Here is a 22,505-nt window from a genome sequence, read left to right as displayed (position 1 = left end):
ACCCAATTTTTGAACAAATCACATAGAGCATGAGGAAAACATCATCTAGTGGCCCATTCTCTGATAGGTAATTCTTTCTGTGTTTATTGTTTTTTAAATAGAAGTATGCAAGTGATCATGTGGAATGAAACCTAAAAAGAGGCTGAGATTAGGCACCTTTTTAAAAGAATGTCGTTTTAGAAACAATGAAATTAATCAGAACTGTGCTTTGTAGGAGGCAAAGAGGGTCGTGGGAGTATTTCAGTTAGTGACTTGAAAATACATTTTTCTGGCAAATTTTTCTTTTTATAAATGTCTGCATTTGTCAAAAACCTGTTGGATGATGAAATGAAATTGTTGTTGAGAAGACAAAGGTAAAGTTGACGATATTACAAATTTCAATATAATTTACTTTTCCTAATGACTAAATATTTTATCTGAGACCTTATTATATAAACTGTGAAAATTTTCATTGTAATTCTACTGGTAAGGGAGGGTTTAGGGGTTCTCCAGTTCAAATATACTCCCAATTGCAACTCAAAACCATCACGTTTAAAAAGCATTTAGCAGGGGAAATAGTATAGCATTATTTGAGGATAATATAAATATAAGCTCGTAATATAAAATTCTGTTTTCGCAATTCAATTCCCTGTCCTCCACCCCCGCCCCCCGGCCCAAGAAACTCAAGTTCGGAGCATGGCATCCAATTCTGCCATTCTAAGTATTCGGTTTTTCAACTTGTAGAAGAAACACCTCTAGCACTGTGTGAAACGGATCTGGGAAGATGATGTATTGTTCCTTCAGGACCAGTGAAAATATTTATGACATCTATGAAATGATCTCATTTCGTTGCACAAAACCTTTCCCTGAAATCACTGTTTATCTGGGACCCAGCAGCCCAACTGCATAGCACATGTTGTTCAATGGGTAGCCTGAGGAATGGATTCCAGGGGCCACACTAAGGCCAAGTGGAGGACAACAGGACTCCTGAAGCACTTGGATCCAGTTGCAGCATGAATATTTTGAAAGAATCAAAGCTGGCTGATGACCAGATAAAGAGATATCCACTAAAGACTAGGAATATCCTGGCTGACACGGTGAAACCTCGTCTCTACTAAAAAAAATACAAAAACTAGCCGGGCGAGGTGGCGGGCGCCTATAGTCCCCAGCTACTCAGGAGGCTGAGGCAGGAGAATGGCGTAAATCCGGGAGGCGGAGCTTGCAGTGAGCTGAGATCCGGCCACTGCACTCCAGCCCGGGCGACAGAGGGAGACTCCGCCTCAAAAAAAAAAAAAAAAGACTAGGAATAATTTTTTAACATTTTATTTTCTGAAGAAATGCCAGCCCACATTAGACACATTATCAATGTGTAGATTGCAGGCAAGCAATGGTCTAATTAGTAGCATTACAAACCCCAAACTTATTTCCTCCCCTTTGCCGGAGCAAAGCTAATCAGTTAGGAGAAATAAACATCATTTCAAATGGTTCAAAACAATCAAAGTTATACTTCTGTATAACCACTATGTCATCATTTAAGGACTACATTTCCAACCTGCCACACCTCTAACAGGTTGGCTTAACAGCACATTTGTAAGCATAAACCAGAAAAATAATAGGATGAAATAAATTAATTGAATATGAAACTTTGAGGAGGAGTTAACATAAAGTACAAAAAATATTATACGTTTAAAATTCTAAGTACTCTTAAAAGAATTTATACAGCAGAAAAAATGCAAAACAATGCTGATAATCAAGTAAAAAATTCATTTATTCATTTCAAGCCCTATTCCTTTCTAAAATTCCCAGGTTTATTGTAGCTTTTATTAGCACTTTACATTTTCTGGCAAAAGACATGGCAAAGTGTTTAATCCTACATATATCTTAGTGCCTTCTCAGTCACTCAAACCCAGGACACCAGCTGGTGTGCTGCTTTCGTGGGTGTACTACTTTGTAAATATTCTGTGCTTATTTCTTGTATTGTGTCTATTCTGTCCTCCCTGCTAGCTTGTGAGGTGCTGGAGAGCAGGTACCAGATGTTCCACTCTCTAAATTTTCCCAATGTCAAGTGCAAAGAATGATGTACTGGGGTCACTCAGTAAATACAATTGATTGGCTAATATTTTAGTCCTTCATCATGAGCCTCAGCAATTTTACAACAAACTACCAGCTTAAAACTTTACCTCATCCAGAACACAGATATTACAGTGAATGTAGGAAATCACCCACTAACATTGATTTAGCATGTTTACAGTGCCAGATCTACATGCAAGTTAACTGTTCATATCAGCGTCCAACCTCACTTTTAGAATCTAGGTTTTCATATTCAACATCCAACATATTCTCCATCTTCTAAAATGCATCCACTTAAGAATTAGTTAAGAGACAACATAGGGAGAGAATGACAATGCTTAATTTTATACATTTTTCTCCCCTAGGAGGTTCAGATGTTGATTTTTTCTCTTTCCTTTTTGTTTTTCTCTCATCATTTTGACATTCTTATTTTCCAGTGATTGTTTGAAAAATTAAAATATTCACATAATTTCGTTAAGGAGACTAGATGCATTAAGGAATTAGATTATGGGAGATATATGTTCAGTTTGTGGTTGGCTTAGCTATTATCATCCTCTCTACACTCTTCTATTGACCTCACATCTACCAGACTAAGAAATGCTTTGTTTCTATTATCAAATTTGCATATGTACTCAAATTTGTATGTGTGTTCAACACACACTGTTTGTTCTAAAATGACATTTTGCTCTGTATCACCTAACCAAACTACCTATGGTAGACCTCCAACGTCCAAGTGCTGCCTCTTGTGAGGCACAGCTGAATTCCATCAGGTTTCACTATTTATTCGTTAAAATAAAACAGCAGAGGCCGGGCACGATGGCTCACGTCTGCAATCCCAGCACTTTGGGAGGCTGCGGCAGGCAGATCACAAGATCAGGAGTTCAAGACCAGCCTGGCCAACGTAGTGAAATCCCGTCTCTACTAAAAATACAAAAATTAGTGAGGAATTGTGGTACCCGCCTCTAGTCCCAGCTACTCGGGAGGCTGAGGCAGCAGAACCGCTTGAACCCGGGAGGCAGAGGTTGTGGTGAACCGAGATCATGCCACTCCACTCCAGACTGGGCAATAGAGCAAGACTCTGTCTCAAAAATAAACAAATAAAATAAAACAGCAGAGAAAACAGAACATTTAAATTCATCCCACATAAAATCCCCAAGCTGACGTTCAACTTTTGAATATTTGGTTTGGTTTTATACCAAATGTTATGGTGCTGCATTTGAATAACTGACATGTCATTACTACATTTCTTTAAAATAAGCTATTTTAGATTGCATAAACCTTTCCACTCAAGAGTAACTTGACATACTCTTATTTCTATAATAATCTATTATTTCTATAATATTCCAATAAATAGGATAAAACTTCACTGTCCCAATTCAAAAGCTACAAGCCAAAATGGTTTCAATAAACCATTAAAGCAAAATACAAAGTCAGAGCAACATATCAGTAAAAATTCTTTTCTTGAAAGTATATTACATGGAAATTCCCCATATCTGAATTAAAACTCAAAGCCAAGATTGCCAAAGATGTAAGGCATATGTAGTTATACTGATACTCAATGATTGAATACTTTCCTAGTTCACCTATCTTTTCCTTTTCCCTTCAAGGAACTTAAGATTTGGCTCCCAATATAAGGAAGAAAAAAAAAGAAAAAGGTTGTATGGGAAATTCAAAAGAAATAGCTATTGGAAGAGAAGGGTGCTACACTGTTGCATTATAATGTATCTTCGTTATAACAGTTACATGTCCTTCAGCCTTCCAAAACCACTTCCAGATAGTCATACATAATACCCCACTCACTTAAGGAAATGAGGTTGATTCATCAGTGTAAAATACTGCATTACCAAACTGACATATTTTAAGCAAACTCTATTTACCTCATAAATGTGGTTACATCTTATGACACAAAGCGCACCATGTCTCAATATTATGCCTGTGTACTTCCACTTAATTAGACGCAACAGTTTTATGTATCAAATCAGGACTCCTAATTTCTGGAGAAACAGATTGATACAATCAATATTCATTTGGCTACAACTAAGTAAGAGTTAAGGAATTCAACCAAAAATGCATGCAAAAGTTCAATGAAGAAAAACTGCTTTGTTCTAGTAGCCTTTATTAATAGAATAAATTATATCATTCATTATTTTCGGATTCTGAAGCTAGGTTCAGATATATTCTGTGTCATAAACTTATGTAAAACTAGTGTAAAAACAAAATTATGTTTTGTTTTAGAAATAAATATATCTTTTGTGTAGACATTTATTTAGTGTGGAAAACAATACTTCATTATACACAAAAACTTAAAAAAATCAAGCTTTCCATATATTTTATAGAAATATATTCTTAGAACTATGTGAATAAAGATTACAACTGTATCAAATTGCTTTTAGTTGGTACAAAATATGTAGCTAACTAATCATGGAAAGAAAATTTTGTACTTCCCTTTCTTCAAAAGAAATAGAGTATTTCAATGCCCATAACTATTTACATTCATGCACTGGCAATAATGTATGTCATAGTATCTTTGAAACAAACCGACCATAACTCAAGGCTTGCTTTTACAATAAGTGAAATTAATGCAGCCACTGGTTGAAAATGTGTACATACAAATCTTTAAGTTAAAATATGTTAGATTATCAACATCTTTTTTCTGTGTAGCTAAAAGCTGGATATTAAATTTAATATAATACAACATAGGTCATTTTAAAATTGAGAAAATTCTTTAGGACAACATGTGGTTATGTTTACAAAACTACATCAAACTACATTTCAGAATGAATGTGTCAGCTGATAAAAAAGAACCTGCTGTGATAAGACCATCCTCACTGAGAAATACAAAAAAACCCAACAGCATGTGAAATCAGGTTACTTGAAATTTATGTAACTCTACACCAAAGTATTATGAATATTATACAGTCGCATTCATTTCCACTCATGTCCTGGTCTTCCATAGTGCCCTCAAGTTTATTTTATGTTTCATGGAGATATAGTACCTTTCCTAATGATTTTTTTTCTTTCTGTCAAAGCACAAAGCATGCCAATATGGTCATTTGCTCCAATATAGCCCAACAGATGGTATTTTTTGTAATTAATAAAATGTGGAAGTAACTACTATGTTTTTATGGGGAAAATTACAAAATAAATTTACAAAAATAGACTGGATCACTAAAACAAGAAGAATGGTGTGACATATATAACTTTTAAAAGTATAGTAACAAAACAAACTGTTAAGTTCCATTTTACCTGGTATTATCTATTCCTTCTGATTAAAAGAATCAGATTTGAGAAAATCACATCTATCTCTTGAGCACAAATTAGATATCACTTTTGAGATGGCCATGCCATTCTTCAGTGTTTGATATAGCTTCCAAACAGAAGTTTCAAAACAACTCTGCCTAGCAAACACATCACTGCACTTTCAACAGTGTGATGTTTTCTATCCCATATTTTACGAAGGTTAAAGAACACACAGAGGCAAGAATCATGACAGACAGCAGATCCTAAGAGAGTTTATTAACTCTTTAGGAAGATTAGGCAACACTTGTTTTCAAACTAACTACAAACCAAAGTCTATTTTTTTTTTAAATGACTCAACACTACTACCATGCTACCAACAGATACATAAGGGAGAGGGGAAAAAAGGGCTACCTTTTCCGAACTCTGCTTACCTAAAATTTGCATCTAGTCACATGCCACTTTTAGAAGCTGTCCCCTTCTGAGATAATCAAAATACTTGTACAACAGGGAATTTAGACTTAATTACCAAACTTTAATACCATGTTATATAGGTCAAGTGAGTATGTATACCTTTCTCCAGAAACAAAGGAATTCAGAATAATAGGATTTCAGATTTAATTGTAGAAATAGCAAAATATGTTTTGAGAGTGTCATTTACCGCAACACAAATCAATATTAAATGCTTTATACAGGAAGCACACTTTCAGAAAATGGGCCGTAAAGCTTTCTGGGATCCGACCCTAATTACTAGAGCAGGCTCTTGCCGTTTGTCTCTCTCTTCAATTATTTACAGGGCAAAAAAGCCAAATGGCATTGCATTAGCTACATTAAATGGTATGGATTTGGTTTCTAACTTACTAATGGTATATAAAAATTACTAAGGTAAATGTGCCTGTAGAAACATGGCTTTTTTTCTTCTTCACCTGAGTGGGTATATTTATTATTCATATTGTTAAGTGTTGAATAAGCTGTCCTTTTAGCCACCCAATGCTGCATAATTTAAACAAGTGCATTAAATATATAAGACATCTAAAAGGCAGTGCATTGATTATGCCACAAAATTTCTTTGAACACCTTCCATGTAGCTCACAGAAAAGTAGCATCTCCTGCAAGTTCCTGAAAACAAATACTGTGAAAACTACACAGAGATGAATAAGGGGTATCCTTGCTGCTACCATTTTGCTGCTTTCTGGTGACCCAAAGTGGAGTGGGAATTGGGTGAAGTGAAAATGAGGCCCTGGAGTGCTAGGACATTTCTGGTCTCGATACTGACAAGTGTCCTTTTTACGTAGACAAATACAGGGCTATGTCGTAAGTACATGAAAACGTGGACCACACACATTCTAAGAAAGAAAAGGCTGAATCAGAGATTCTTTGTACCAGGCCGGAAATGGCCAACTACCAGCAAGCAGAGCGTGATTACAATCTCCCAAAGAAAGCTGGGACACTGCATCCATACCTGATACTTTTGTGATCTAGAAGGGCACCCGGAGTTGTGATAGATGTTAATGGCTGAAGAAGGCCGCTGCGTCCAACTTCCACCCTCCCAAATTCTGGCGGCTGCTTCCAAAGCCGTGAAATTTCCAGTCTTCATGGCCCAAACAATTTTTTTAAATGAGTTCGGGAGGCATCAAATTCTTATTGTAAAAATAAGATAGGCCCACTAACAAAGTACCTAGGGTCCCTAGAAAGCCAGGCGCAATTTGTATGACTACATGTTATCAGCTGTTGTTACCCAGAGTGTGCCGAGGTCACTTTTTAAAAAGCAACATTGGAAATCGATCTGTGGCAAACATATAAGCTACTTTTGTTTTTGTTTCTTTTTTAACCAAATATGAAGTCACTTCTTTCTCTGCACTGAAATCTGCCCATTGTCCCTCCTCTGCAAAACCTCTAGAGATTAGAAGGGACATCAATGAACGCGAGTGAACTTTGGCCACTTTTCTACCCAAAACACCAGCGTAAAAGTAGAAATCAGTAACCAGGTGAAGTGCCACACCGCACAAAGATCAGAGGCGAGGGGCGGGCGCGCAGGGCCAGAGGCGGGGAGGAAAATGTCCCGGCCCCGCCGCCCCTCCAGCCCCAGTCACCGCGCGCGCGGGAGGTGGAGGGGCGTCCCTGGGGGGCGGGAGGCTCCGCGTCACGGCGAGGGGAGCAAAGAGTTACAGCTTACAGGGCGAGGCCCTTGGAGAAAGGGTCGAAAAGCCGGGCCACCAGCGGATCCAGACGCGGACGCCAGGCGACGGCGGCCGGCCAGCCAGGGCTCGGCGAGGGGCGCCGCTCAGCCCCGCGACCCTCCCCGCTGGCCGGGCCAGGAAGGGGCTGGTGGCTCTTTCCTGTCTAGTCTCTCCCCCCGCGGCTTTCTGTAACCCGATCCTCGCACTCCGCTCCCAGGGAAGCCGCCGCCCCGCGCGCCGCCCGGCTCTGCCCAGGCCAGCGCTATAGTTAGCAACCTTCCAGCAACTCCGCCCGGGGGCGGCGGGGGCTCGCTGCGCGCCCCTCCCCGGGCCCGACCCCGCGCGCACCCCCGGACCCCCTCCTCCGGCCGTCATCTCCCCCCGGTGCCCCTTTACCTTGGCTTGCAGATACTGGGGGTAATAGTAGGTGGCGTACTGAGGGTACATCTGCTGTTTCCACACTTTGCCCATGAAGCTGGAAGGGAGCCTGCCGTGCAGGGTCGCGGACACTTTGGGGTTTCCAAGTCTCGGGCTCTCCTGCCTCTCCCTTTCCGGCGGCGGCGGCGGCGGCGGCGGCTGCTGCTGCCGCTGCTCCACCTCCCAGCCGGGACCAGACGTCGTCGTCCTCCTCTTCCTCCTCCTCCTCCTCCTCCTCCTCCTCCTCCTCCTCCTCCCTCCTCCTCCTCCTCCTCCTCCTCCTCCTCCTCCCAGGCAGAAAGAAAGACACTGCAGAGCGCAGAGGGCACCCTGGACAGGGCGCTCCCAAGGAGTTTCCTCCCGGAGCCCGACTGCTCCGGGGCTGCTAAGGGCTGGCGCGCTGGCCGCGGTCCGCTCGGGGAAGCTGGCTGCGCGGGGCTGAGAGGTGATCAATACAAGTGGAAAGTGCGGCAGCGGCGGCTGCGCTCGGTGCCAGGCGGCATCTGGGGTGGGTGCGCCCGAATGGGAGAGAGGAGAGGGGCTGGCGTTCCGAGGCCGTGGGGGAAGGGCGGGCGGGGGCGGGGCCTGGGCGACGCCGAGCCCGGGACCCGCGGAGGTGAGGGCTGAGTTTTAACCACTCCTCACCTCCTAGGCTCGCAGTTGGACTGGCGGAAGCCCTGGGAGTCCAGATCGCTTTGTGTCGGGGTTGGGGAAATGGGAGTGGGAGTGAGGGTGGAGGGGGAATGGGGGGGACTCAGCTTAAGAACTGCAGAGAGGGCGCCTCTTCTGCTTTCCCGAGTTTTTATCTTCGTAAGGGGGAGGGGAAATAAGGGAAAAGAGGAAATCTGATTAATCTCTCACTTCCCATCGCCCGGTAATTTTTTTTCACAAGGGAAGGAAAATGATTTAATGCCCAACAAAGCTGGAGTCCGGACACCTGGGTTCTGTTCCTCCCACCTACCACCCACCCCGGGCCACAACACTAATCTAGGTGACCTTGGGAGGGTTAGCGTCCTTCGGTTTGGTTTTCCCAGATGTGAGAGGTGAAATCATGCCCCTTGCACAAGGGGAGGCAAAGCACACACACACATACACACACACACACACACACACACACCCCTCACAACAAATAGACGGATCCTTCTAAGGGGGGGATGCCGCAAAGAGGCAGAATGTTATTAGAGGACACAATATAGACATCAGCTTTTCTCTGCCTCTTTCTAATGCTGCCAGACAGTCTGTCAACTCCCACTCAGGAGCAAGGAAACTCCCTGAGTTTGGAATATTTTAAGGCCATTTTGAAAGTCACGCTGGCATATTGTTGCAGTGTGCTTCAGTGACATATAAAATCAATCTCTCTGCCTCTCTCCATCTCCTAAATGTCGCAGCTCTAGACAGCCCCAGACCAGCAGTGGTTCAGTTCACTACATAACTGGATATAATTTAATGGAGTTAATTGGTCCCCGAAGCTGCCTGCAGAAGACTTTTATATTTCCAGCTCAAAAAGAGAGCTAATACCAAAACGTACTTAGGGATAGCATAGGTAAGCAAACATCCTCAAATTAGGGTTCCGGCACATCTAATAAAATATAATAAAAACTGTGTTTGTTATTAAATAGACCTTGATTACTTTGTCATTTTGGTTTTTGGAGAGTCTTTTGTTAATAGCACAAGGTAAATTAAACTCAACTGGAATGCATTATTTTGTTAAACAGTTATTTTTATATAACATTTTAAAACAGGTTTAGTAAGATACTTTAAAACAATGACAAAATAGAGACCCGAAGCCCTTATAATCGTTATATGGTTTAGACAAATTTCTAGATCATACATATTTCACAAAAAATAAATATAAGTATAGGTGAGAACATTTTGGGTCTGCCAGGAGGCAAATCATGTCCCTTTCATTTACCTATGTAAAATCCTATAAGGAAGCTAATATTTACTGTGTCTGCTATATTGTAGGCACTGTTGAGGTGCATGCAGACCCTGAAAGGTGGAGTGGGTCACTGTCAGACTAGGGGAGCCTAAAATATTTCCCATATTGTTTCAATGTGGGCCCCTTTAATGTTTTTAAACAGAGAACTGACATGAACTAAATTGTGCTTTAGGAAGACTAGGAATGATGGTTTGGAAGAGTGACAGAAGGAAGAGAAGTAAATCGAGAACAATCGCAGAAGTTCTAGGTTTGAGGTAATAAGGGAAACTACCAAACTTAGACTGCTCTACTTACTGTTTCTTTCTGGATGATGGAAATTCAGCCTGTTTTAGAGAACCCAAAAGCAGACCCACACTTATATAGACACTTGATTTATGACTGAGTTGGTATTATAGCGCAGTGGAGAAAGAATGAACTTTTCAATAAATGATTCTGGGTCAATTGGCAATCATATAGAAAAACTGAAATAACAGCCCTGCCTCACACATACCAAGGGAAGAGGGGGGAAAATTGAGGTGAATTATGACCTGGATGTGAAAAACAAAAGTATAAAGCTGTTAGAAAACAATGTAGAAGAATATCTTGTTGACCTTGAAATAAGAAAGATTGGTTAAATAAGGGGAACAACAGTGTAAGACTGACAGATTTGACTGTTAACGTTAAGAACATTGGTTCACTGCAGGATTTTATAAATAGTGATAAAAGTCACAAAATACTTACTTGTAATACATATAGCACAAAAAGGTTAATATACAGAATGTATAAAGACTCAATAAGAAAAAGAGAACTTGTTAGAATATGAACAAAATAATGAATGTGTATTTCACAGAAGCACAAATATCCAGAAAACACATAAAAAGATGCTCATGCTCATTATTAATAAGAGAAATGCAAATTAAAATAATAATACTATACCATTTCATATTCACCAGATTTGCAAAAATTAAGAACTCAAAATATTAAGAGTAGGTAAAAATGTGGAAGAGGGGGAAATCTGAAAACACTGCTTACTGGAGGAAGTATAAATTGGTCTAAACACCACTTCAGAAAACAGTTTGGCATTCCTCAATTTCATTTGCATGTTTCCTACAACACAGTAACAGGTACATATCTTAAATAAATTATTTTATATGTGCACCAGGAGAAATGTACAGGAATGTTCATAATATGCAGACAATAACTCAAATGTCTACCAACTGTAGAATGGATTTAAAAGGTTTTAGCATATGCACACATTGGAAGTCTTTGCAGAAACAGAAATTAATAAACTGCAGTTGAAAGCATCAACATGGATCATTTCAAAACTGAGGTTGAATGAAAAAGGCAAGTCAACAGAATGCATAAAGCATGATTCCATTTGTATGAAGTTCAAAAACAGAAAAAATAACTAAACAGTATGTTATGTAAGAATAAGGGCAAGAGTAGTTTTAAAAAACTTTTATAAGGAAAATCAAGAGTATAATAACATAAAATTCAAAACAGTATCTCTTAGGAAGAAGAAAGATGAAATATTTAAGGAGGGGTCAAAGGAGACCTCTAGAAATAGTAATGTTGGATGTTTTGTTCTGGGTTATTGATACATGAGAATGCATTTCAATGTTTTTCTTTTAATGTTCATAAGTTCTTTTGTATTTTTACTGCATTTCATGTGAAAACATTCTAAAACAAAAATCAGCTTTTAATTTTAAGCATGATCATTTTCAAACAAATACAAAAGCAGAGGAACCCTCTGTTCCTAACATCCAGCTTCAACATTCATCAACCTTTTGTCGTTCTTGTTTCTTCCATCTTCTCTCTTTCTCTCTCTCTCTCTCTCTCTCTCTCTCTCTCACACACACACACTTTTATTTTTCTAGAGCATTTCAAAGCAAATCCCAAGCATCATGTTTCACCAGTAACTATTTTAGTACCTTTCTCTAATAACTTTTTAAAAACATAATGCCATTGTCACACCCAACAAATTTAACAATAATTTGTTAATGTGAGCTGATACCCAATTCTTGTTCATTTTTCTACTGTTGTCTAAAAATCATTTTTTGTAGTTTGTCTATTTAAATCACGTTAAAACAATGTCCACATATTAAATTTGGTTGATAGATCTCTTAAGACTCTCTTAATAAAACAGTTTGTCCCCACTCATTTTTAAATTTGGTATTTACTTGTTAAAGGATTTGGGTCATTTGTCCTGTAGAATATCCCGCATGGCTGATTGCAACCTCATGGTGTCATTTGCAATGATGGTTAGTTCTAGAGGTTTGATTAGATGCAGATTCACTTTTTTTTTTGACAAAGAATAGTTCCTAGATGGTACTGAGCACACATAGGGAATGTGATGTGATGTGTATCCCATCAGAAAACCATGATGTCTGGTTGTCTCATCTTTGGGGATGTTAAGTTGATCAGAAGTTCAGGCATTATCAGTCTAACTGGTTCATTATAAAGTTCCCCATCAACCATTCACAGGATGTTTTTCAACATTTGTGAGTTTTACCTCAGTCTATTTTTTCTAATTAGGAGTTACAAATTGTGGTTTTTCTCCTCTTATAATTTCTTCTGCACTTATTAGTTAGAAATTGTCTATGGAGAAGAACTTTCTGTCTTCAACTCTTTGGTTAACTTAAAATACAGCTAGCAAAGGAAAGGTAGGATAAATTTCTCCTATTTATCAATTTTTAGGAGAATGAGTTGGTGCCCTTAGGAAACTCCAAAGCTAACCAGTTTTAAGTAAGATTCTGGATTTGTGATTTTAATATACTGTATTTGAATTGCTTCAACCCATTGTGGTCATTATTCTTGTTTGTCCCATTTTTGGGCAATAGGAGCCCCTTCAAGTTGCCTCATGTCAAAAAAAAAAAACCAAAAAAAACCAAAAAACAAAAAACACAAAAAACAGACTCTAATAGTCTTGACAGTTTTCTTTCTTTCTTTCTTTTTCTTTTTTTTTTTTGCTTTCTCGCATAAGATTGTCCCAGGTTCTTATACAATTCATATCCAGATCTGAGTCTGCTATCAGCCATTTCTCTTTTTGAAAAGAAAAAAGGTCAGCTTGCCTTAAAAATTTTATATAATGACACATTTTTCAAAAATCTGTGCTACATGTTTAGCACTTTTATGGGAAGGAGCTCATGAAGGAATCTTAATAAAACTTTGTGCCAAGATGACCCCTAGGAAAGCATGATCCATTAAGTGCTTTTTCCCAAGAGAAGTTATACATTGACATCTGTGCCAGCATTGAAGAAGCATCCTCTATGTGCAGGACACCGGGGATACAGCAGACTTGATGCCTACCTTAAGGAGCTTACAGTCTCATGAGAGAGACAGAGATAAAACAATGATAAGTTGTGATAAACTCTATGAAGAAAGCAACAGGATAATAGAGGGAGAGTAACTTTGTGGGAGTTGGGTTACGAATTCTAAATAAAGTAGTTGGGGACAACCTCTTCCAGGAAATATAATGAATAAAAATGGGTCAGCCGTAAGAACCTTTTATGGAGTAAAAAAATGGAGGGTTGTATTCCTACAGAAGCAGCAGCAAGTTACAAACTTTGAGGCATAAACTAGTCCATCCAAGATCTACAATCTGTTTTCTCTTATAACCAAAGGTAAACATTTTTTATAGTTATTCAGAAGTGGACCAAACAAATTAGTTTTGATTAATGCCTTTGTTCTAATGCCATCTCCTTGAGACTATTGAAATAATTGGATAAAATGAGACATTTTGCTACAAAAAGCCCCTGTGCTGCAGCATTAGTGAATTGTAAATGGGATTTAAGTTCATGAGAAAGGTCTTATGCAGAATTTGGAACATTACTGAGTGGTTACTCTTCTTGTTTCTATAGTAGGTAACTAGGTTATATCTGCAATACATTTACTGAACACTTAAACAGAAAGGCAATAGTTTTTGCAAGATGAAAGTGTTGCTGGCATATACATTAGAGTTCTTAGAGGGTTAAACAAGTAAGAACATAGATAAAAGGGAACCAATACTTATAATCTACTATGAGTAGGGAATTATAATCATCATGAATAGGGAATTGTTTTATAATCTGCAGGAATGTTTATGTATAAATCTTCTAGCCTGATGTTCCTCAGATATTAATCATCAGACCCTACTTTGTGAAGCCCTAAATTAAGAAACTAAAATCTTGTATGTCATTGCTAAAGAAAAATATTTTCTTTATAAATGGTAATATGCTTTTAAAAATAATTCATCAAAATGAAACATACCATCTTAAAATTCTCAGAATGTGTTCCCCAACCCCACCAGAGTTTGAAAAGCACTACTGACTTCATACTTCTTACCACAACTCATAACTTCCTTCCTGACCAGGCCCTTCCCATTTTTCCAGATTAATTTCCACTATGTTACCCCTTGGCATAGGGTTATTTCCTCCCTTCCATTGCCTGCTTCTTCCAACCCGCACCATATTGTTGTATGGTGAGGGTCAGAAGAGTTGGGGGGTTGGAAGACCAACTTTGGCCTTTTCTAATCCATTTGCCTAGGGCATCTTTCACGTTTCTTCACCTGGTTCATTCTGACTCTTTCTACGAGACTCAGTTATATCCAGACTTTCTTCAGTCGCCAGGTTGGGTCGAATATACCTCCCATGGTTCCCAGTCTGAACCTCTCTCCAAACACCAATCACATGAATTCATTCAGTAAATAAGAACACAACTGGAATGGAGGAGGAGCAGAGTTGGATGAGAGTTGGAGAATTCCAGGCAAAAAAATCAGTATGTGCAGAAGTGTATGCTTGGAGATCTACAAATCATTCATTGTGACTTACAATGCCAAGTACATGCTATTATGGTCTGAATGTCCCCAAAATTCACATGTTGAAACTTAATCCCCATTGTGTTGGTATTAAGAGGTGGGACCTTTTGAGAAGTGATTAAGTCATGAGGGCTTTGCCCTTATGAATGGATTAGTGACTTATTAAAGGGCTGGAGGGAGCTAGTTTGAGCCCACTTTGCCCTTCTGCTCTTGGCCGTGTGAGGATGCAGCAAGAAGGCTCTCAGCAAACACTGAATGCCAGCACCTTGATCTTGGACCTTGCAACCTCCAGAACCGTAAGAAATAAATTTCTACAGTTTATTTCTTGTCTGTGGTATTTTGTTGTAGCATATGCATTTTGTTAAGGTACATGCCGAGGTGAGTGAGACTGGAGCTGGAAAGACTTAAGTAGGGGCCTGCATCATGAGAACTTTATTAGAATACCACTGTTCAATGAGTGAAAATTTAAAAATATATTAAGCATAGTCAATAGAAAGAGCCTTGTGGTCGGGCATGGTGGCTCACACCTGTAATCCCAGCACTTTGGGAAGCTGAGGCAAGTGGATCACTTGAGGTCAGGAGTTAGAGACTAGCCTGACCAACAAGGGGAAACTCCATCTCTACTAAAAATACAGAAATTAGCCAGGCATGGTGGCAGGCACCTGTAATACCAGCTGCTCGGGAGGCTGAGGTAGGAGAATTACCTGAACCTGGGAGGCAAAGGTTGCAGTGAGCCAAGATGGCACCACTGCACTCCAGCCTGGGTGACAGAGTGAAACTCTGTTGAAAGAAAGAAAGGGGGGGAGGGAGGGGAGAGAGAGAGAGAGAGAGAGAGAGGGAGGGAGGGAGGGAGGGAGGGAGGCAGGCAGGCAGACAGGCAGGCAAGCAGGCTTGTAAATCCCCTGGGCTTTATTCTGTTGACCCAAGGGCATTATTGGGGGTATTATGAAATCTGAGTTGCAATCTAAGTTACAAGGTCAGATTTATGATTAGAAATAATACACTGTCATCAAGATGGTAGATAAATTCAAGAGGAATAGGTGAGACTAGAATCAGAAACAGCAGTTGTTCCAGAGAAGAAGTGACAATGGCTTAAACTAGAGCCAAGATGTATAAAAACAGTGTCACTGATCCATTCTAGGTACAGACAGTAAGGAGTGCATTGTCTGTGGAGAATGTAACAATAATAAGAAAGTAACTAAAAATCTGTCTGCTTTCCATTATTACTGAGCACACTTTTTATCACTAAACAATATTCGTAATAACTACACACCCTCAAAAAATATTTTGCTGGTCTGAGTTCCAAAGAATTGCCATGGTTACTGTGGAGGTTTAATAATTGTATTCATTATCTATTACTGATGAACAGTTATTCCCCAAATTTATCAGCTTAAACAACAAGCATTTATTATCTCACATGGTTTCTGAGGGTCAGGAATTTAAGAGTGGCTTAGCTGTGTTCCAGCTCAGGGTCTCTCATGAGATTAAGCTGTTAACCAGTGCAGTAGTCACCTGAAGGTTTGACTGGGGCTGGAGGATCTGCTTCCAAGCTCACTCATATGGCTGTTGACCCACATCCTCAGCTCGTCTCTATATGAGCCTCTCTCTACAAGACTGCCCCTGACATGGCAGTGGCTGTCTCCAGAGTGAATGATCAGAGAGAGAGTGTGAGATGGTGTGATCAACTGAGACATAAGCTGCAGTGTCTTTTATAGCCTGATCTCAGAAATGACTTACCATCAATTTGCTATATTCTATTAGTCACCATGTGGCAAGAGACACTGCCTACACAAAAAGATGAATAGTAGGGTGGGCATAATTAGAAATCCTCTGGGAGGCTGGCTACCACCATAATGTATATGGTGAACACATTCTTATTACTTAGTCTACTTACTTAATCATACAATAAACATTGTATGCTACATGGAAGTTAGTTTAGAAAATTACTCTTTAAGCAGCTACTCCCCATTTCCCGCTCCTCCTAGCCACTGGTAACCAACAATCTGCTTTCTGTTTCTATGGATTTACTAATTCTAGATATTTCATATAAATGGAATTATACAACCTATGACCTTTTCTTGTGTGGCTTCTTTCACTTAGCATAATATTATTTTTAGGTGTATCTGCTTGTAGCATGTTTCAGCGCTTCATTCCTTTCTATGGCTGAATAATATTCTGTTACATACATATGTATGTTAAGTATATAATATACATGTATATATCACAATTCATTTATCCATTCATCTGTTGATGGATATTTGGGTTGTTTTCGCCTTTTGGCTATTGTGAATAGTGCTGCAATGAACATTTATATAAAAGTATTTTGTAGGGGTTGGGTGTTACTGATTTTGACATGCCAGTGAACATTTGAGTGTGTTCAGTAGGTGCTCATGCCTGTGAGTCTAAAACTAAGAGGAGAGGTCAGAGATTGAGACAGACCTGGGAGTCAGCAATGATATATAGGTTGTGGTTAAAATTAAAAGAAGGATGGCCAGGCACAGTGGCTCATGCCTGTAATCCCAGCACTTTGGGAGGCCAAGGCGGTTGGATCACCTGAGGTCAGGAGTTTGAGACCAGCTTGGTCAACGTAGTGAAACCCTGCCTCTACTGAAAACACAAAAAATTAACCAGGCATGGTGGTAGGTGCCTGTGATCCCAGCTGCTTGTGAGGCTGAGGCAGGAGAATTGCTTGGACCTGAAAGACGGAGGTTGCAGTGAGCAGAGATCGCACCATTGCACTCCAGCCTGGGTGACAGAGCAAGACCCTGCCTCAAAATAAATAAATAAATAAATAAATAAATAAATAAATAAATAAATAAAAGAAGGATGAGATCACCTAAGGAGAGCATACACAGAAAAAAGAACAATGAATCAAAGGTAGGAATTAAGTCAAAATATTTATGGCATACAAGACTTGGCTAAAATCTTTAGATATCTCTGATCTACTACCTTGGGCATCCTTAGCATCAAACCAGCTCACATAGGCAGAGCTTCTCATTTATTCTTAACCTATGCACTTTATAAGACTATATAACTTCCTTCAATTACTTACTCAAGAGGCTAGTCATTTTTATTATTAAGAAATCCCCTTTCCTTTCTAGGTGTTTAAATTGCAATTTATGACATTAAGAAATCCCAGGCCAGGCGCGGTGACTCATGCCTGTAATCCCAGCACTTTGGGAGGCTGAGGCGGGTGGATCACGAGGTCAGCAGATCGAGACCATCCTGGCTAACATGGTGAAACCCTGTCTCTACCAGAAATACAAAAAATGAGCTGGGCGTGGTGGCGGGCACCTGTAGTCCCAGGTACTCCAGAGGCTGAGGCAGGAGAATGGCGTGAACCCGGGAGGCAGAGGTTGCAGTGAGCTGAGATCACGCCACTGCACTCCAGCCTGGGTGACAGAGGGAGACTCTGTCTCAGGAAAAAAAAAAAAAAAAAAGAAATCCCATTCCGTTCTGTGGAAGATAGATAATGTTTTGTCAGTGCTCTATGATATAAATAGCTTCTCAGGCATCTTTTCTATTGACTAAATAACCCCAGGCCTTTCACCTTTCCTTTAAATATTTTCTCATATTTAGATGCATATTCTAGGTGTCCTGTAATTCACTACATCATGATTCAGTTGGATAATCTAGTAGGGTGCCATCTCATGCTCAATAAAGTATGTGCTTTACTGAGTTCTTGTTGTGAATCCTTCTTTTAAGATAGTATCATGTTCTGTTATTATAAAAAGAACAAGACAAACCCACTATTGATTTAGTAGTATCTTTAACTTGTGCTCCATTATCATCTCAAGCCCATTTATTGGCATTTATGTGTAGATCTTTATTTCTCTTATTCTATCAGTAGACAGTATTTTAATTTCAGGGCACATATTAATATTTCCTTCAAAATTTTCGATTAAAATCTTTTGTTTTACACATATCTCTAATTTGTTTAAAAAACAAATATTCTTATATTTTTAAGTGTTAATACTTTTGTCCTATTTGTTATCATACCAGGGTTGAAGATTTTCCCAATTCCTCTTTGTCACTGATAGGGGATACTGAACAACACTGGGGACCTAAAATTCATCCCAACGTGATAGCTTTCAAACAGATTGACACTAAGCTGTTCGCCTGCACTTTTGGGGATATTATTCTTCATCAAATTATGCTCCTAGGATTGCATGAGACTTTTTATGTTTGCAACCTTCACACTTTAATGGGTATTGGAGCGTAAGCAAGACTGTAAATCTGTCTACAGGACTAAATTCCAGCTCATACATACCTCAGTTGTTTCCATTTCTTGTACGCTCAATGTAGAATACAGTGATGGTAAACCATCCAATCTTTGCCAGGACTTTTTGTGTTTGGCATATACATTGTGATGGACACAGCAAGGATAATGAAATGCAAGTAATCCTGTGCTGCCAAAATGCTTTTGTTGGAGTTTTTTCTGTTTGAAAGATGCCTGGCCTAGCGAGTTGAAGGAAATCTAACCCAGCATTCAGAAGAACAGTAACTACACCCCGATGTCTGGAAGAAAGTGACTCCTGAATAACGTGATTACAGGCCAGTGATGTTAATTGCTGTGCAATCATTAGGATAACCAGACTTTTTGAAAGATTCGTCTTTTATGTGCTCAGAGGGAGGAGCTAACATACCTTAGTGTTATACAGGGAGATGAGATCACCTAATAATTTCCTGGGTTACCTACTTAGTTATTTACTAAACTCCTGGGTAATTGATGTTGGTGGAGAATGGGCAGAGTCTGTATAGGTCAGGGCATCCACCAGGATCCTGCATGAAAAACAGCATTTTTCTAGTTGGCTTCCTGGAGGTCATGCTCACATTTGACTTCCATGAATTTCTTACACTTGATAACTCTTATACAATGTCAGACAATTACTTAATGTCACCTCACTTAATCCTCACAGTCCCTCTGCTATGTAGGTTACTGTCTTTGCATTTGCAGATGAGAAGACAAAACTGCCCGAGGTTACATTTTGCCCAAGCCTTCAGAGTAGAGGAATCATGATTTGAATTGGGTTTATACTCATTGCATTATGCCTCATTATTTCACTGTAAGCAAAGAGCCAATGGAAGATATAAATAATTCAGTTAATTTTCTAATTAATTTTGTAATTAGTAAAGACATTTATGTAAATTTTCTGTAACTTTGTGTATTTATCTACTCTCATCGTGTAAAAGCTTCTTCTGATCTTAATTCACATATAATTATGATTTTTATGTAGTTATAATAATAAATGCACAATTTCAGGTTCAATCACTCTCATGTAACATTTTGTTTACATTTTTCTATGTTGTATAGCTTTTATGGTTACAATTTTAGTGACTATACAATAATGCACTCAGTAAATATTCAATCATAAAAGAAATGTAGCAGTGAAAATTAAGGCAGCACAAGTATACCTCACTTTAGGAAAACCAGAATTATGGACAAGCAAAAAATGCAAAACAGGCTGAATACTTTCTTAACAAAAGGATTCAATGTAGAATTCCTTTAAATACTCTGCTCCCCTGGATCCCTGGGGAATTCAGGTTTTCAAAATATGTGAAGGTCCCCCTAAGGCTGGATAATTTCTGAGATCCTTTCTAGCACCACCATGATTAATGCATTGGTTGTATAAAACGAGGATACCTATATATTCTAGGTGTTATTCAGTTACAGAAACCTACAGAAATGAAGGATGTGTTTACTTCTTAGGCCTTGGTGGTTCAATAAAACCTCAGAAGAGTTTTTCTCTCACTCATTCCCATGGCGCCCAAATCCAGGCATTTCTAGAATTGTAGTGTCCTCAGGATGTCGGGGACAGCAGGGACAGTGTGCGGTCATCTATTCTAGTCCATCCTCTTGCCTCCAGTCAGAGCCACACCCAAAACCAGCCCAGACAGATGAGACTCTGTCCTATTTTTAACAAGATCCAGGGACGGGAGCATTCCTCATTTCCTCAATAACCCCATTTCAAAACCTTTTCACAATTCCTGTTTAATTTTCATGCCATTAACAGAGACTCTCCATGCACTTCTTAAAACTTTAGATCAAATATAGGATACATTTTTCATGAATTTAAAATAAAGGAAATAATAAATAGGGCTCACATAGAAAACACTATATTTTAGATTGTCTGTGATTTTAGATATACCAGTATAATGTCATATTATCTTATAACATTAGGATAGACAGTAGTCAATATTATTTACCAAAAATTCCAAATTTTATAAACTATAAATACATATCTTAAATATCTGGAGACTTTTGACTGGGAATATATGATTTAAGAGAGAAGATAACAATATACCCTCACTTATACGCCACCCTGCCAATGATTTTATTCTTGCTTAGTGAGATTAGATAATATTTAAGTGAGATTTTATTTAAGAAACACAAGAATGAAAAACTATAGTTTTATTTTTATTCAATGAGGTTTGATTGCTTTAAAGAAAAAAATCACTATTTACCATACTGCTGATGTTCTGCTAATTGCCTCCCATCAACTTTTATTTTAGTTCTTTAAACACTAGAAAGCTGAAAATTTTAAGGAGGCTTTTTAAAAGGACAAAGATTAGTCAAGGATAGAATTAGTGACTTTGATTCAGACCTGATGAGCATCCTTACTTTCATGTTTTCCGCATACCCCTTGCCTCGAATTGCACAGGAATCTTTCTTAGTAGGTGAGATGTGCTTTCCTCAAGCATCATGAGTTAATTGCTTTCGTTTGGGCTACTTTATTTTATAAATCTATCCTACAAAAACAGATTGATTATTTGACTCTGATAACATGCTGACAGGTCTGCTTGCTTCATTTTCTGTTTTCTTTTGTGTGTTTTTTTTTTTTTTTGTAATTTTTTTAAGGAAAATTTCTGTTGTGAAGAATGTAAGCAATAGCGTAAACACTCCCCTTGTTTCGGTCTTTCCTTGTCTGTTTTGTTTTTTCCCTTTTCTCCATTTGGCACTGAGACTGATATGCAAGCCGCAAGCACTAGATAAGAACTGTCTATCAGATTTAGCCGTTCTGCACATGATTAATTTTGTTATCGGCAAAACATAGTATGTTTTCTAGGTTTCTCTGGCAGTCACTGTATCAGGTGATACTTGCCCTTAAATCATCTTAAGTTTATGTGGAATAAAGTATGTCAGGTTGAAACAATTGTTTTCTTCCATTCATGCTACAGTACCTCTTGGGCTTTCTAGGATCATATTTTCATTCTTTTGAAAATGGTGGCTGGACCCAGTGACTCACGTGTGTAATCCCAGTACTTTGGAAGGCCAAAGCAGGCAGATCACAAGGTCGAGAGTCCAGCCTGGCCAACATGGTGAAACCCCGTCTCTACTAAGAATACAAAAATTAGCCAGGCATGGTGGCACACACCTGTAGTCCCAGCTACTCGGGAGGCTGAGGCAGAAGATTTGCTTGAACCCGGGAGGTGGAGGGTGCAGTGAGCCCAGATGGTGCCACTGCACAGACTGGATGACAGAGCAAGACTCCGTCTTGGAAAAAAAAAAAAAGAAAGAAAATGGTTAATATCACTTTGACAGATTATCTTGATCCTTTTCTGTGACTTACCAAACCCCTATGACAAAAACATGACTTTATTTTTCATGTTATAACTAATTTTGAGGCAAGTTATACTAGTGAAAAAGAGAAAAAGAAGATGGTGTGAAACAGATAACAAAATAAAACAACCGCAAAGCAGAAAGATATCTTTCCTGTTAGGCTCCAGTAAAAAGATATGAGCTTCTCAACGGCAACAAAATTTTGTATTTTACCAGTTTTCAGTGGCTATATGATCAACAAATTTAACTGAGTGGCTAATAGGTCTGCAGACTCAGAAAATTTAGTCAAAAATGTATTTCCTAATAATATGAAACTATAGTGCAGTCTCTTTTAATTGTTTATACGGA

General features: G+C 39.0%; 1 protein-coding gene across 5 annotated transcripts in view; it reads right to left on the bottom strand.

The window, feature by feature from the left end:
- The window catches only part of RBMS1 (RNA binding motif single stranded interacting protein 1), a 215,636-nt gene extending 207,073 nt beyond the window's left edge, over positions 1 to 8,563 (bottom strand). For 2 of the 5 annotated variants that reach the window (XM_033231317.1, XM_033231318.1), the window contains exon 1: positions 7,863 to 8,563. In XM_033231317.1, the coding sequence (XP_033087208.1) occupies positions 7,863 to 7,937 (75 nt within the window). In that variant the 5' untranslated portion in view covers positions 7,938 to 8,563. The remainder of the gene's footprint in view (positions 1 to 7,862) is intronic. The other 3 variants (XM_033231322.1, XM_033231323.1, XM_033231321.1) reach the window with 2 other exon arrangements.
- Between the last annotated feature and the right edge of the window lie 13,942 nt (positions 8,564 to 22,505).

The sequence above is a fragment of the Trachypithecus francoisi genome, unplaced genomic scaffold, assembly GCF_009764315.1.
Source record: "Trachypithecus francoisi isolate TF-2019V2 unplaced genomic scaffold, Tfra_2.0 Lachesis_group13, whole genome shotgun sequence".
In the NCBI taxonomy this organism is placed as follows: domain Eukaryota; kingdom Metazoa; phylum Chordata; class Mammalia; order Primates; family Cercopithecidae; genus Trachypithecus; species Trachypithecus francoisi.
Note: the sequence above shows the minus strand (reverse complement) of the source record. Positions and strands in the feature narration are given on the sequence as shown.